This window comes from Erpetoichthys calabaricus, chromosome 17, assembly GCF_900747795.2.
Source record: "Erpetoichthys calabaricus chromosome 17, fErpCal1.3, whole genome shotgun sequence".
In the NCBI taxonomy this organism is placed as follows: domain Eukaryota; kingdom Metazoa; phylum Chordata; class Cladistia; order Polypteriformes; family Polypteridae; genus Erpetoichthys; species Erpetoichthys calabaricus.
The window spans coordinates 20565726-20583798 of NC_041410.2; the positions used below are offsets into that span (position 1 = coordinate 20565726).

The 18073-nt window shown below is 35.8% G+C and overlaps 1 protein-coding gene across 2 annotated transcripts in view; it reads right to left on the reverse strand.

Annotated features, from left to right (window-relative positions):
- myo1ea (myosin IEa) overlaps positions 1-18073 on the reverse strand; it is a 150997-nt gene that overhangs the window by 86153 nt on the left and 46771 nt on the right. For both annotated transcript variants that reach the window (XM_028823814.2, XM_028823813.2), the window contains exons 2-3: positions 9858-10001; positions 639-728 (exon numbers count right to left, since the gene is read on the reverse strand). In XM_028823814.2, the coding sequence (XP_028679647.1) occupies positions 639-728; positions 9858-10001 (234 nt within the window). The remainder of the gene's footprint in view (positions 1-638; positions 729-9857; positions 10002-18073) is intronic.

Consider the following 18073-nt stretch of genomic DNA (forward strand, 5'->3'; position numbering starts at 1 on the left):
GGAAACCTTTTAATATTCAAGTCTTATTTATTTATACTCATTAGCAGAAAAATTATAGACCTGTTTACCTGTTCAACAGTAAAGACTAAATGGAAAATGCATTCTGTTACTATAGTCTACACTAACTCAAACACGGAAACAGACCTACAACACAATGTTTGGTGGTAAGAAAAAGAAAAAACATTCTCAACTCTGGGACAGCTAAATAAAGTACAGATGAAAACTCTGCAGAACTACTATGTCTGAAACCTGTAAGATGACTGTGTGTCTCTCTCTTAGGTAATATAATCACACATTTTCCATCCAAAAGGTACGCAATGTTTTTTTTTTGTTTTTTTTTAAACAAACGAGACAAGGTAGGCATTCCAGTATGTGTGTGATTTTTTAAGTAAGGTTACACTCACCGATTGGTAATAAAGAGCAAGGTCATGGCTGGTCAAGTCATTTTGTACTGTAGGTTTCTGACCATATTGAAATTTATTAGTTTAATAAAATGTGAGTTACATGATTACTCTACATGCAGCTGGCTACTTCTGATTAATCATAATAATGTGCCAGCAAACAATCAAAAGGTATTTTTGAGCAACTAAGAATTAATGATAGATACAGGAAAAATCAATTTTCAAAACAATACTTACTGCTCCCTGGTACATTTCTACTTCTTTTTCACTAAAATATGGCATCTGTTTAAATGGATTAACAGAGATAAGCACTGGTCCAATGTATGTCTATGCAACAGATATTAAGGAAATTCTAACATTTAGAAAAAAAAAAAGATAATGCAAGGATAATTACTGGACTAAACATAGAAAATCATTAATCAGTTTCATTACTTTTGCAATGGCAGCAAAAGTGATTTACTCTAGAACACAGATCAGTAGTGGAGCTGAATTTTTAACCAAAGAAACTCCCCTACTATGTTAGACTCTGTAATTTACGTACAGTAACAAACTAAAAGAGGCATGACTAAAAAACAAAAACTTTTATGTAACACTTTTCAACAGTGAATTCTATTCTAGTATACTGTACTTCACAATTGCTTCGTTATGTCTGCACTGTAAAATTGGGCAAATCTACTTAATTGCATTATACAGATACTGTGGTCAGGCTTTTAAACTCCTCCTAAACATTTTTACTCTTTCAGAGAAGCATCGGTACCATGTCTGTGTCAAAATCAGGGCAAATTACTGTACATAAAATCTGCCATGAAAAGGTTAAACAAACAATTGTATTTGAACACTTGAACATTAGAACAATTGTGATGAGAACAGGCCATCCACTCTTTTCATCTAGATTCCCAAAAAAAAAAAAAAAAAAAAAAAAAAATCACCCAGTCAAGATATGAAGGTCCCTAAAGTCCTATTCTCTTCCACACTACTTGGTAATTTATTCCATGTGTCTAAGGTTTATTGACTAAAAGTTTCCAACATTTACAAGGAATCTGCTCTTAAGTTTCCAAATGTTTCCCTGTATTCTTCTTGAAGAATTAATTTTAAAGTAACAGCCAAGATCCACTGTAACTTATTCACTTTGTAATTTAAAAGACTTCAGTAATATCCCCTCCCCTCTTAATCTCTGTTTGCTTGAACTGGAAAGGTTCACATCCTTCCAATTTCTCCTCATAGCTTCAGTCCCAGAATCAGCCTAGTCATTCAACTCTGAACTTTCTCTAGTGCTGCGGTCTTTTTTGTAATATGGAGACCAAAAATATAGGCGAGATCTCAGTAATATGTGTTTTACATCTTAAGCACAAACTCCCTTGTCTTGTACTCCAATCATTGCAATTTACTCATATAATCTAACATCCTCTTATCCTTCTTGATTACTTCTATACATAATCTTGATGTCCACTATGATTCCCAAGTTGTTCTTATAAGGTGTACTTGTTTTGGACCTCCCACTGTGTATTCAAATCTAACATTTCAACTTATTTATTTATTTTACTTACAATAAATTTAAGATGCCACAAATCTGCCCAAGCTAGTAGTATACTGTTCAATTCCCACTGTTAACAATATAGCTGATTCTATATTATGTGCCCTTCCATGTAGTTTGGCGTTATTTGCAGATTTAACAAGGTTACAGATCACATTCTTATCCAGATCTTTTATGTATGTGTAAAATGAACATTGGCCCCAGCAGCGACACTTGAAGAACATCACATCTACCATCACCTAATTAAAAACAAAAAAAATAAAAACACACATGTTTACCACAACCCTTTGTTTCTGCATTTCAACCAACTTTGCACCCACCTACACACTGTGACTTGAATTCATGCTTGTTTTATTCCTGTGGTACTTTATCAAAAGCCTTTGGAAATTCATGATAAATAATATGTATAGTATGTATTTCTCTTATCATACAATTGTGTTGCTTCTTGAAAGAATTCCAAGTGTATTAGTGCAACACGATCTTCCTCATCTGAAGCCATGCTGATATTTACTAATAAACTTGATCTAGACATGAGCTGCTCTCTCTTTTCCTTAACAATTATGCCCGTTAATTTACCTGTGATGCATATTAAGCTTACTGGCCAATAGTTACTTGAATTAGCCTTTATATGTAACAGGATAATATCTGCAAGTTTCTAATCTTTAGAAACTACTCCAGTGAGCAGAGATTAAAAAAAAAAAATCTGTGTCAAGGGTTTATACAGTATATGTGCTAATGTTCTTAAGCCCTCAAGAATAAAAGGTACCTAGGTCCTGGTGATTTCTTAGATTTCAACCTATATAATCTCAGCAGTGCTTCTTTGTCTGAATTTTTCCAAAAAACCAAGTACCCCTTTAGTAAACCTGGTTACTTTTGGGAGGTTATAGATTTCTTCACACATATAAACTTTTACAAAATCCAAGTTCAAAGCATTTTCCATTTCAGGTCAGGTCAGGTTGGGGAGCATGCACTGGTACAGTGTTTAGCCACCCACCAAATGATGAAACAGCTCGGCAACTTGGTTGGCAACACCCCAGGGCAGAGAGACTGTCCAGTTCCACCCCCTGGAAATTGACCATCTATCTGCTGTAGCCTGGTGTTACGTGGGCATCCCCTTTGCCCTTTCACCATCTGTATATTCTAGCTCACCTTTACCATTCCTAAAAATCTTCATCTTCTCTTTGACTACTGTTCTACTACTAAAATTTCTAAACAAATCTCTTTGGGTCTTTCATCTTTTCTGCAATATTTCCCTCCAAATGTTGATTTTCTTTTCCAATATTGTTTTTATCTTCTTCTCTAATGTGTCCTATGGTTAGCTATGGAGTCATTAGTTATATGCTTTATTCAGCAGCATTTTCAAATCCTTTTTTAACCCCCAGAGTTCTGCATTATATGTAAAACCCTTAAATCTGCCCCATATCTCCTAAACTGTCTCCATATTTAAAAGCTTATCACAATTTCACATTTAGGCTTTGCAACATCCACTCAAAGTTTGCCCTGCGCAATTAAACTGTTTTAGATTTGAATAGGCACTCTTCCAAAACATTCTGTGTTATAAATACCTGCAATATCCTACAAACAAAGCAAGTCTATCGAAGATAAAGATCCTAAAATTCCCATTACCTGAAATTTAGGGGCAGCCATGGCATAGCCCCAGTTTTCAATGCCAATGTGTTAGTTCTCTATTTATCAAAACAGGCTGTACGTCTGACATTAGCTGGCAGGAGGCCAACTTTTCATTCCCACATAAAGCCTACATTCAAGAAACACTAAAGTAATCACCAGCATGCAACACAGTACACTACGTCATACTCCGCTAACAACTGGGCAATTGATTTACTAGGACTAAGAGTCAGTATTATAGCTAAAGAGCACAGAATTAATCATTGGGGACTGCTTTCTTAACTATTCACCCATCCAATTCAGGCAAAATACAGTCCTTATGCCATATACATATGAAAGAAAAGTTACTGTTACTCTTATAAGCTTTGTAACCTAAACATTTTTTTTGGTCCAAGGGTGCAAACTGTAGACACAATTTTTATTTTCTTTCTGAAAGGTTAGATAAGGAAGTAAAACTAGAAGGATGTTAACAAACTTTCTTTCATATTCTGGTAGTGTTTTTTTATAAGGATCCTTAAAAAGTACACTTATTCTGAACACTAGATCACACATGCAGAATTACACCCTTGCAGTAAGCCTCTAAACCTACTGTATATACCCCACCAGAGAAACACCATATGTCAATTACTAAAACCCTCACCTGTGGTTTACTGAGAAACACACTGTAAAAAAATACAATTTGCACTGATGTTTTCCTCAAAGTTGTTATCAACAAAATGTCCATTAAGAGTATTGTCACAAAGCTTAAACAGGTTGAAAACTATGAACCCACCACAAGTTACTACTTTGAGTACAGGGAAGTTTTTGCCCTACTCTTGGTTTTATTAAAGTTAATTATTGAAGTGGGCAAAATAAGCTCTTTTTCACATGCAGATTAATTAACTCTGAACTAAATAAATTATAATTACAAAGGTAGCTGTAAGAATGAGCCATAGTAGATCGACTGCCAATTAGCAGTATGTGTCAGAGATCTGAAAGTTAGTTTGATAAGAGTTTTCAAAGCAACATCAGGCAATTAATACTGTACAGTTCTAAAGAGGCCAAAACCATTTTTTTTTAAATTTTATTGTAATCATTCATACAAATTGATCAATTTTTACAAAAAATAGGATTGAAAAACAAGTCGACCCCCACCCCTGAAAGAGAGAGCATGGCTGACGGGGTAAAACTTAAGGCTTGTAAACATACCTAAATTGATGAGTTTAATATGCCAGTACAGATGAATGGAGAGGAAAAAGAAATGTGGAGATAATTACTTCCTCAGTGCTTTAAGAGCTTATTCTACAATTTTATTGATTATATCCTGCCAGGTTTTAAAAAAATTCTGTACACATCCTCCAACTGAATATTTGATTTTTTCCAATTTCAAATAGTATAAAACATCGGTTACCCACTGACTTAAAAGAGGAGAGTTTGGATTCTTCCAGTTTAGCAAAATAAGTCTGCGTGCCAAAAGTGTAGTGAATGCAATCACAGTTTGTTTGTCCTTCTCCACTTTGAACCCATTTGGAAGAACACCAAACACAGCTGTTAATGGGTTTGGAGGGATTGTGACACCAAGGCTGTCTGAGAGGCACTTAAAAATTTTGGTCCAAAATGATGTTAATTTGGCGCAGGCCCAAAACATGTGACCCAGTGAGGCTGGGACTTGATTGCAGCGTTCGCAGGTTGGATTTTGCCCTGGAAATATTTTGGACAGTTTTAGGCAAGACAGATGTGCTTGATATATAATTTTGAGTTGAATAATTGCATGATTTGCCCATATGGAGCTCGAGTGAATTATCTGCATTGCTACTTTAAACTCCCTTTCTAATATATTAATTACAGTAAGAGATCTTTTTCCCATTGTCCTCTTGGATCTTTGAAAGGGAGGGACTGTAAAATAATTTTATATATTGCAGAGATGGTGTCTAAGTTCTTGAAATTGAGCAATATTTTTTCCAGCATGGACAAGGGTGCAAGATGAGGAAAATCAGGCAGGTTCTGTTTAACAAAGTTCCTAATTTGAAGATAGTAAAAGAAATGTGTAGCTGGAAAGTTAAATTTGGAATGTAATTGTTCGTAGGATGCAAAGATGTTGTCTATATAAAGATCTCTGAGCAATTTAATCTCAAATTTTTTCCAGATATTAAAAACGGCATATGTTTGCGAAGGTTGAAAGAGGTGGTTCTCTTGCCACAGATAAAAGCTTCTCCATCTTAAAATGCTTTCTACATTGGTTCCATATTCTGAGTGAGTGAAGCACAATTGGGTTATTAGTATATTGCCGATACCTTGCATTTATTGGGGCACAAAGCAGGGAATATAAGAAAGTACTGCAGGATTTTACTTCTATTGCAGACCAAGCCTGTGTATGTTCATCTATTTGTGTCCAGGTTTTAATAGTTTTTATGTTTGCTGCCCAGTGATAAAACTGAAAGTTAGGTAGAGCCATGCCACCTTCTGCCTTAGGCCTTTGTAGGGTCGCTCTTTGGATACGTGGATGTTTTGAGTTCCAAATAAATGAGGTTATTGTTGAATCTAATTGCTTAAAAAATTATTTATTAATGTATATTGGAATGTTTTGAAATAAAAAAAGAAGCTTAGGAAGAATATTCATGTTAACAATGTTAATTCTTCCAGCTAGAGTGAGATGAAGGGTTGACCATCTATGCAACTCTTGCTTAATTTTTTCCATACAGACGGCGAAATTTTGTTGATAAAGAGCTTTGTGTTTACTTGTGATGTTTAGCCCTAGGTATTTAAACTGATCTGCAATAATAAAAGGAAAGGTGTCCAATATGATATTGTATGCTTGAGAATTCACTGGAAAGAGTACACTTTAATTCAGATTAATTCTGAGACCAGAGATCTTTTGAAATTCTGTAAGTGCTGTTAAGACTGCAGGCACAGAATTGTGTGGGTCTGATATATACAGTACCATATCATCTGCATATAGAGGAATTTTCTGTTCCAGTCCTTCTCTAATAATCCCATTTATCTGATCAGCATTTCGACAGTGAACTGCCAGTGGTTCAATGGCGATTGCAAATAGCAGTGGTGACAAGGGGCATCCTTGTCTGGTACCACATTCTAGTTTAAAGTAGTCTGAACAAATGTTGTTAATACAAACTGAAGCTTCTGGATTGGTATACAGTAGTTTGATCCATGCACAAATGTTCGGGCCAAACCCAAATTTCTCTAATGTAGTGCAAAGGTATTTCCATTCAATCATGTCAAATGCTTTTTCTGCATCCAATGATAATAATATTTCTGGGGTGTTTGACTTTGTTGGTGAATATATTACTTAAACAGGCGTCGAAGATTGGAGGATAAGTGTCGACCCTTGATAAATCCACTTTGATCTTGTGATATTACCGAAGGCAGCACTTTCTCCATCCTTCTAGCTATGATTTTTGAGAGTATCTTAACATCATTATTCAGAAGTGAAATTGGTCTGTATGATGCACATTGTAATAAGTCCTTTTAACCTGTCAAGGGGAACAGTCCAGAAAATTATGTCAGTATATGCCAAATTTGGACAAACTATACATTCAAATGGGGTTGTGCTTAGGTAAAGCCAAACTATACCATCATCCCATAATGTATGTTAAGCACAGAGGGCAATCCCTAATGTACAGTATGGGCAGCTATGGGAGATACTAGGTCTGATGATTGCTCTGCAGGATTGTTTAACAGCCTGTGGTGCAAACAATATTCCCTTGTGATGTTGCCCTATTCTAGAATAATAATGTCCCAAGCACAATGATGAACTAAAGAATATTCTCATGAACCCTAGAATAAACTTAGATACCTTCCAGATCTAAACACCAATGAAATGTTTAAGGAGGTTTTGAAGCACAGAGTAAAAAAGCAGGTTTTCATCTCATTCATTCGTCAAAGAACTAGAGTGCTTTCTTCTTTGGGAATGGTGTAATATCTCTCCACAAAACTTAAGGTCTTATATGACAATGTTACAAGAAGGACTGAAGTTGTTCTGAAATCAAAGGGTAGAACTACTCCTTATTAGGTCATTATTTATTAATATATGGTTAGATGTTTCTGTTATTTCACCTACCAATATACTGTACTTTCTTTCTAGTTACAGTTTTGAAAAAAAGTTTAAACTTTAAAACTTCATTGCCCAATGCAAGACTGGAAGACAAGTAAATCAGCAGCTCACAAATTATGAGTTGTTACCGTTTGTGTGAAAAAGTTGTTCAGATAAAATATCTGGCAGATAATCTGAAACAATACAATGAGAGTTAAGGGGGGGGGGGGGCAGGATTCACTATGTTCCACATAACATTTATTGATTTTCTAAGGAAGATAAAATAAACAATTTGGGATGTAGCAGAATACAAGTCATGTTTTCATAAAACAACCTTGTTAAAGAATAGCCTTAGTTAAAAGAAGAAACTACAGTATATACTCGCATATAAGTTGGGTCTTGAAACCCTAAAATTCTAATAAAATCTGACCCCGACTTATACGCCCAATCAAAAATACGACACTTTATTATTTTTTTTTTTACATCTTCTGGCTTCCTCCAATTTCGCACCAGTTTCTCAGACACATTGAATTTTGTTGCAGCAGCGCACTTACCAATTTCTTTCGCCACTTCAATGACTTTTAAATTTAAAACCAGCTTCATATTTTCTTCTGATCAAACACTCCATTGTAGATAAGGGATGCCCTTACGATAAAGGTGTACGAGCGTATGAGATACAAAAAACACAAAACAGTGCAAACGTGGCTTCGGAATAGGTCGGGTCTTACCATGTGGTCAAGTAGGCACAATGCATGGAGGAAAAAAGGCAGTGTTCTCCGTGCTTACCTTCTCAGGTGGGCATTAGCATATTGTAATCTCTTGGACCAATTGCGCAAGTTTTCCGCCTTCGACTTATATGACCGACATTATAAAATACTGGAAATTGTACAGTAAAATTAAGCCCCAGCTTATCTGTGGGAGAACTTAAACGCAAGTTGTAACACACATCTTTAACTACTAAGGTAACCTAAATGACACAATTGACAGTGTAATATTGTCAATTACTTTCAATATTTTTTTTTGTTTGGGATATGCATTTATTCAGTTTATATAGTTTTCAGAATGATGTTACAATGTTTGTTTTCATCTATGCTACTAACCACCCTGCTACATAGATTTTCTTTCTATTGCCTAATAAGCTCACAAGACTCAATTACAGCTGACTCGAACTAGTGTGCGGAGCTCTTTGGAACAACTAGTTCCTCTAACCCAGCTGTATCTAATAGGGTAACTTCCCTCTAGTGGTGAAGTCCTGACCACTGCACCATCTATCCTTGTTAAAACCACAAAATACATTTTTTTTCATTTGAAAGGTATCCTATTATAATATTCAGGCTACAATGGGCGACTTAACTTTTGACAAACTGGAAGTGATGTTATTCTTTCACAAACTGACCTACACTAGACATATCTTCTATTCTAATGTGGTGCCACGCTCATCACTGTAGAGCAGTGGTTTCCAAACTGTTGGGTGGGCCCCCCTAGGGGGGTGCGAAATAACAAAAAGGGGGGTCGAAGATGTGAAAAAAAGAAAATAAGAATTGAAAATATGAAAAATACACCTATTGAAACCAAAACAAATTAACTTAAACTACATTCTGATACTAGAAAAATATAGAGTTAGATAAATGCCTATAAAAGTATAATAAAATATGCATCTATGATATATCATTAATTAAAAAAGAGCAAATTAGTTATCATTATTAGTGGGCTCCTTTCAAAAAAACATTAGGGGGCACGATTAAAACTGTTATGAAAACTCGGGTCGCAAATACTAAAGGGTTGAGAAACACTGCTGTAGAGACAGGTGCTCAGGAAGACATGTAAAATATCTGTGCTTAGATGAACAGCCACCTTGTGCATTTTTAGAGTGGATGAACTAAGGAAAAAGAATGATATTCTTTTTTCAGTGTAACCCAAAGTTTTGAACCAAAAGCTGAAGCACAAAGTTCAGTTTCCATCCATAACCCAGTTTCCTTTTCCATGGAAGCCACATAACCTTTTGTGGTTCAAATATAAAAATAAATATGTAGAAGAAAAACGACATTTATTTTGAATACATAAGCAGCTTTGGATAAAAAAGGATCAGCTAAAAAAAAAAAAAATAAAAAATAAAAAATTATTGTATAGGCGCCAAGTGACAAATGATGGCTTTTATCCAGCAGTAACATTTCTTGGATGGACTGTCACAAAATTCAAATTTTCAGGCAATGTAATTTAACAATGCATGATTATGTCTGGAACAACACAAACACAGAAAGGATACAAATATGTAATCATCCATGTATCGCTTTTTCAGGTTTTCTACAATGGAGTCTTCTGTGATCTTGGACAAAAGGACCATGTCATCCACTCCACTCTGCTTGACATTGTGGCTCTGCCAGTGGTATCGATAGTGCCCTCGACTACCCTGTAATACAAGAGGAGAATGTTTAGAGCAAATCTAAGAAACAGCTAATTAAGTTATCTAGTATTGTCAATTAAAAAGGATTGAAATGCACAAGAAACAGGAAAGTAATACATACTTAATTTGTGCTTGTATAAAAGATGCAGTAGATAAAATGATTTAAGTAAAAACAAAAACCAGCTCCAAATTGGAGGATTTTGAAATAGACACATTGGAGGCTGAAGGTACATTTAAGACTAAGAAACCTGTGCTAATGTTTTAGATGGAAGCTGTACCTGATACAGTCTACAGGAAAGGAGATAATAAAAGATGCCAGTAATTATAAGGAAATAAGCAATGCCTCTTTCTGGCATGAAATTATGGAAACTAAAGTAATTGTAATAAAGTAATAAACTGACAATATTATAAAATTTAAGCTACCATGGGTCAGACTACTTCAAACTGGCAAATGAAAAAGCAGAAAAATGCAGTCACCATACTATTACTGAAATCTATAGTGATATTATTGTTTGTCACTATTGTCACAAATTGCTTTTTTCTTCACGCACTTAACACTTCGACAATCTGTATTCAACAGCCACCTTCTGTCACCAGCTACTGGTCACTGAAGATGATTAATCTCAGATGACCGAGATTTCAGGGCTAATGGGAAAGGGTTCAGAGGACTTGATTTGCCAGTCTGGTGGCAGAAATAATTCTTTGAAAAACAAATAGCAAATATTAATTTATATCTTGTGATTTATGTTGGAGCCCTTGTATCCTGTGGGGGATCTGGGCCACAGTCCAAGTAAGCCATGCACAAGTCTGGATATGACTTCTACCAATACAAAAAAGATGGCATCTTTAACAGTTAGTTTACACATTTGTATAATTAATCTGACATAACTGTAGGAAATGGAATTTCCTTGTCTGGAAATGTAATTGTAAAGGTCGCTGGCATGAGACAGACTATTTTCTTCCAAAATGTTGTCTAATTGAGTTTCAAATTATATATATCATACAACTGTATCAACTTAAAAACAGAGATATTAGTAGTATCTTACTCCAGGGTGTATTTTAAGTCCTTGCCTTACTTGGCCACATATTTTGGTTATATCCACTGATTAAACCGGATCGGTCCATCATTTCCTCCAACACAAACAGTTTTGGGGGCACCATAAATCTTTACCCAATAATAGCCCTTAACACAGGAATCAACACAGGATAGAACGCAACAGCTTAAGGGCTTATCTGTTGTTTTATTATACATTCCAATATTCACCCATTAGAAGATCCCAAAAAGGCCTATTATTTTCACTTTGTAAGATGTATAGTACTACTTAAAATTAGAGAAAAGTAAACTTATATCACAGAGAAAAAATTTCTAAAATTCTGTTCTTTTAGACGGTGGCATGGTATAGTTTATCATTTGAGCATACTGTATCATAAAACCTTATTAATCTTGACCTTAGCTATCACTCTTAATAACAATCATTAATTAATAATAATGCATAAATGACATACCCAGTTTATAAACAAAAAAACAAAAACAAAAAAACAGAGGCTACTGTTACCAGTGACCTATTCAGTAATCATGACACTTTGAAGCCTTGACCTGAAGTAGTTTGACTGAATGTCGTTACCCTAATGAACTACACAGAGGTTCAGCAGATTACTTCCTAATATGCCATTGTGAAATTATGGAGTAGAAATATCTCTTAGGAGATACTGTGACAGGTAAAACTGTAGCTACACAATATTAATAATGACATTTATTTTACCAAAAAAAAAAAAAAAAAAAGGCTAAGCCCAGTCGGTCTGTCCAGCCCAAAAGAAATCACAATATGGTCTTTGGAACTTCATATCTGATGATGGCAAGACATTTGTCAGTAGGACAAATCATGGCACTGCAAGAAAAAAAAAATTGATGTTGGCCCCAGATTTGTCCATATTTTGCAGTAAAGGTCCCACTCCCTAAAGCCTATACCACGAGCATTAGTTTTCAGTGGCTATTATTGGATTTTCCCTCATAGTTACTGCCATTCCCCCTGATCCAGCTACAGACTGTACATTTTCCATACTGTCTCTCCAGTGCAGCTCTCTTTATTCTCTAATCCTCAGCCTGTTAATTTAACTTCTCCTTGTGTATTTGGAATAATATACAGTAGGTAATAAATGTGCTGAGTAACTTTGCAGATAGATAGATGGTATTATTGACATTTAATATTATGTAGCAAGTACATAAAGATTTTTTAAAAATACAGTTAAAGTACAGTATACACCAAAAGTCAAAACTGCCTATTAGAATTTATTTAATATTAGGACAATTTGAAAGATGTAAAATACTACTACATAGTAGTTTTCATTTTTAAACAGAACATGCAGTAAGGTTTAAGGCTTTTGTTTAATATTTGGACAAATGTCTTACTGGCAGTAACTGTGAACCACTTTTGTGGAGACTTTTATTTAAAGATTAAATTTAGCTTCATTTAGTAAAAAGCTTACCAATAGAAATTCGCCAGGCTAATATGGTGGAACACTTCAAAAAGCTGCTAAAAACTCATTATTTTAACATGGCTTTCTTATAGCTTCACTTTAGATTAACCCTGATATTCCGTATATACACATTTAAATTATCATTATCATGGTCCAGATGAACATCATCATTAAATTCTTCCGGTTGAAGCCTGAAAACCATGAGGACTGATTGAGATCATTTATGTTAGGTAGAATGCCTAGTGGGGGCAGGGCGGTCTCCTGGCCTCGAACCCCTGCAGATTTTTTTTTTCCAGCCGTCTTAAGTTTTTTTTTTCTGTCCTCCCTGGCCATCGGACCTTACTTGTATTCTATGTTAATTAGTATTGCCTAATTTAAATTTTTATATTTAGTCTTTTTTCTCTCTTTCTTCCATCCTGTAAAGCACTTTGAGCTACATCTTTTGTATGAAAATGTGCTATATAAATAAATGTTGTTGATATATGGGCAAATGAATTCATGCTATAACTGTGAAGAACAACTAATTTCAAAGACCTCTGTATCAATATAACAAATTATCGATAAGTGCAATTTCCTTACAGGATTACTAAAGGGGAGCACATTTCTTTACAGGTAAGATCCAAAAGGAACCAGACTTGATTTCACAGAAAACATGCACAAGAAAGCAATTAAGCCAGTGAGGGACAGGGACACATATACTGGGTTAACATTGTTCCCATCAACCTGAAAGCATGGGTCTAATCAGGAACAAAATACTTTGATTGTGAGGCAGCAACAATTCCTACTATGCCACAAAACCAAATTTTAGTTTTACTGGCGAACACTCAAAAGAAGACAAGCTAACTTCAAAGTCTAGTTATGGTTGATCACAAAATCTCTCATTTCAGTAACACAGGCAATGTTACACAGTCAAAAAAGATGTTTAACTCAGGAAGTTACATGTACAATGTATTAAAAAAAATCTCCTTTACAGTAAAGCATAAAAAAAAAATCAAATGGAAAGAATGAAAATAACTTGTAAGACATACTGAATCAGAATTTTAATTTCATACTAGGATCTCACAGATGTGCTCTCCCCTACATTTTTGGCCCCTAACAAAACAAAGCTGATTAAAAAATAAAATCATTGCAATCTTCTTTCTTTTCAAGTTTAGTGACACACAACATCCATTTTTAATCCTTCAGTTTAAGCAATTTCCAGTGGCTGAATTCTAATGCTATCACTTGCTCATTCAAATTCCATTTCCATATATGGAGACTGAACAGCCATGCCCAGGGCAGAGGAAACAACTTTATTTTTTTTTTCTTCAAACTTTTAGAAGGCATTTCTATGCTGTTTTGCTGTTTTGTGGACTGCACTGTGGTAGCAACTATTTGCAGTTGTACTAGGCCAACAGTGAATAGGCACAATTGGCTATACAGCTGGTCTTTAGGAAACTCAAATCAGTTAGTAGGCTGAAGTCCAGGTTTAATCATTGCCATCCAGATTACAAGACTGGTTAATATACCGTAAACACTTCGTAACAGAGTGTGTTTTAATTTTCACTTAAATTGACAAAATCTGCTCTCTTGTGTCTGTGTCTGCGTATTATTCTTCCTCCTAAGTATTTATTTTTTTAATGGAATGTGCTGCTTTTTGAAAGTCAAAACAGGTTATTATTTTTCCACTTTTCAGGGCTACAGCTTATTTGGGAGGGTCTGAAAAGGTGTACTTATTAGACAAAAGAAGGTTAAAAACAACTGGCAAAAACAATCCCAGAGATGCACTAACTGGGAAGAACAAAATGACATCAGAAGAAACGGATGAGTATTACTTGCACAAAAAAAAAAAAATCCAACAACAAACACAAAACATGCACACATATGAAAAAACTTGCTTCCTGCAGCATAGTTAGGCATTTTATTAATTACACTGGTGAGCATTTAAAAAAAAAAAAAAAAAAAAAAAAACACACACACACACACATCGGAACTTCTACATGGTCTACTGTTAAATTTTTGCTCATAGCTTTGGTTCTGTCTTAAACAACATTACAAATCATTGTTTTGTTCTGGTACTGGAATTGCTTCTTAATTTTTTGTGTCACTTACTCTAACAGTTGTTTTTTTATTTATTAATTTAAATACTGTATACAGTAATCCCTCGCTATATAGCGCTTCGACTTTCGCGGCTTCACTCTATCGCGGATTTTATATGTAAGCATATCTAAATTAGAGGTGGGCGGTATGACCAAAATTCTATATCACGGTATTTTTCAAAATTCTGCCAGTTTCACGGTATTAGACGGTATTTTTTTCCCCATGCATGAGTGGATGTTAACCACATTTTCCACTGCAATTACTGCAGTAAACTGGCTAAGAATAACCTATTAGACTGTTATGAGAATTGTACATCATACAAAAAGACATTTTAATGTGCACACAAGTATTAATCCAGGTTTGCATGGCCCCATAAAGTGATAGTTTTCAAGGGGGTGACACTAAAGAGAAGGAATCACATTGCATGACAGATGCAGTCAAAATATAGAACCTTTAATTGAACAAATTTTGCAAAAGCTTAAACTATGATTTTGACAACATATTTTCAACCATCCAAAGAGGCATTTAGACTTAGTAAAATATCCAGAGGTGTTTGTCAAAAGTTGGATTGCACTGAACACGTCTTAGAAAAGGAATAAATAGTAAATATTTTTTGTAAAACAACTACACTTTCTGTTAATGTTAACAATCCCTGTCCACTGACACGTTAAAGTGACTTTTTAAACAATTTTACCATCATTAAACTGCATAATATTTAAACTAATAAATAATAACAATAAAATACATAATAGTATTACTGATAGTTGCACCATTACTTCAAGGCTTCAAGCCCAGGTGCATTACATAGTATTCACCAAATTAAAATAAAAGAAAACAAGTGCAACTTGGTGATGACATCTTACCAAATGTACCATCATTTAGGTAAACTGCATTTAATATGGACCTTGCTTCAAGCTAAGCTATATACATAAATAATAAAAACTGCAACTTGCATTTATAATGCTGTTTGTGGTATAGCCCTATGGAAGCGCATTAGGGCCACTGTGAAGAAAAAAAAATATGGACAGGGAAGAAAAAAACAAACTATATGTCGAGAATAAATTCGACATGTTGACTATGTCAAGATTAAAGTCGACATTTCCACTTTATTCTCAGTTTATTTTATAATTAAAGTAGAATGTTGTAAACTAAACTTCATCCTAAAATCAATGTTTAATTTACTAGATTTTCTCAAACCCCGTCACAAGTTAATGCAGCACATCAAATACTTTGTGTTAAGTGTTCCCCGACCCAGTCGTTAATCACTACGCTTCTTAAACGGACTTCCTCCGCACTAAGAGCAGGCGCCTGCAGCAATCACCGCACAGTATCCATTCACTTCATGATATTCCTGCTCTCTACCAAAACCACACGATAATTACCAATCACCACACAATAAACGTCTTTGTGAAATTAAAACTACTTATTAACTTAGCCGACGGAGTGTTCAGAACTTTAAAAATATCTTCGTTATACATATTTAATTATGCCATCCATTCAGAGTTGCGCCCATCTCTGAACGAGTCGATGGCACATCGCAGAATGAATACAAGCAGAGCATACACTAGCAAGTACAAAAACAAGAACAACTTGGCTTGCAGTATTATCCAGTAGTATAGAAACAGTATTTACACATCTGACCTTTTAAAACTAAAGTATCTCCAGGTGACGGACGTGACTCCTTTTTTTCGGCAAAAGTTCTTCTGTTCATCACATGTTCAACTTTACTTTTAGTTCAGTTTCAGAATGCTCTCTGTCCATTTTCACCACGCGGCATACCTATGCTACCGCCACCGCCCACTATTTGGTGGTGTAGCAGTGAAAAAGAGCCCTAGTGCAACAAATCTGTGTTTAGCGGTGTAGCAGTGAAAAAGGTCCCCACTTAAACAGTTTCCGGCTGCGCCACGTTCCGAACGTCGTTTAGGCAATTTAAACCGGTGTTGTGGTACAGTGGAACCTTGAGATACGATCACCTCTGTATACGAGAAATTCAAAATACGAGGAAAGTATGAGCGAAAAATTCAGATCTAAATACGAGCATTGGCTCGCGTAACGAGCCACGAGTCAGGCTGTGGGTATAGCTCGCGGCTTAGCAAGGGGGTGTGGTAGCAGTTGCGAGCCGCGATCTGCGGTGTCTGCGTTTCTCACTTAAGTGCACAGGTGGGAAACTGCCCACATCCATGATTGTTCCTGTGGCTGATGGGCTGCAGCTGCCATGTCCTCCCCGCATATATAGAGAAGCGCGAGCCGGTTAAGGGGGAGAAAAAGTAAAAGAAAAGAGAGAGAGAGAGAGAGAGAGAGAAGGCAGGCAGACAGACATACAGACAGACAGACGGACGGACGGACGGACGGGCGGGCGGGCGCAGGCTCGCGTGTAGCTGAACAGGCGAGCCAAACAGCTGAAGCAGGACGGTGTAGAGAAGGTCAGCTACATTAAGAGTGTCTCGCCTGTTGCAGAGCCCGCAGGTGAGACGCTAACAGAGAAGAAGCACCGGCGATTGTCATCTGTTTTTTAAAGACGGCATCCTTTTGACGTTTTAAATTCGTGTTAAAGGATTGTTATTCTTGTGTATTTTAAACCTCCACTTCACAACTGTTTTAAGGATTATTTATTTAAAGATTTATTGAATGCTCTACTGCACTTTGGACACCTGTTTTGATTCTTTTAATAATCAGTTATATTATTTACCAGTGTTATTTATTAAAGGTAGACTACAGTATATATAATTTATCAGTGTTATTTGTTAGGAAAATTGATTTTTATGTTAATATATTTGGGGTGCAGAACGGATTAACTGGATTTCCATTATTTTCAATGGGGAAGTTTGTTCTAGATACGAGAAATTCGCTATACAAGCTCAGTTCTGGAACGAATTAAACTCGTATCTAGAGGTTCCACTGTATAAGAAAAATCCATATCATAAAAAAAATAAAAAATGCTTTTCAGTATGAACCGGTACAACGCCCAGCACTAATCTAAATATATAATGCGGATTTTTCGCTGCTTCGCGGGTTTCTGCGGACAATGGGTCTTTTTACTTCTGGTACATGCTTCCTCAGTTGGTTTGCCCAGTTGATTTCATACAAGGGGCGCTATTGGGGGATGGCTGAGAAGCTACCCAATCAGAGCACACAGTTAAGCATCAACGTGTTTCACTGTGTAAAGTGTTAACTTTTGTGCTCTTTTTTGTTTATCTTTGTGCATAGTCAAGCCCTTCATTATGGCTCCAAAACGATCTGCTCCTATGACTGCTTCAGGGGCCGTGCCCAAGTGCAAATGGAAGATGCTAACGATTGCCGAAAAGGTTTGGATATGTTGAAGGCAGGGAACAGCTACACCGCTGTAGGACGCAATTACGGCATCAATGAGTCCACGATTCTTTTTATTTAAAAAGGAGGAAAAGCATATAATATCTGCGGCTGCAGTGTCCTTTAACCAGGGCACAAAACGAGTTGTAAGTGGACGTAGGTAGTCCAGATGGAATCTGCTTTAGGGATCTGGATTGAAGACTGCCGGAAGA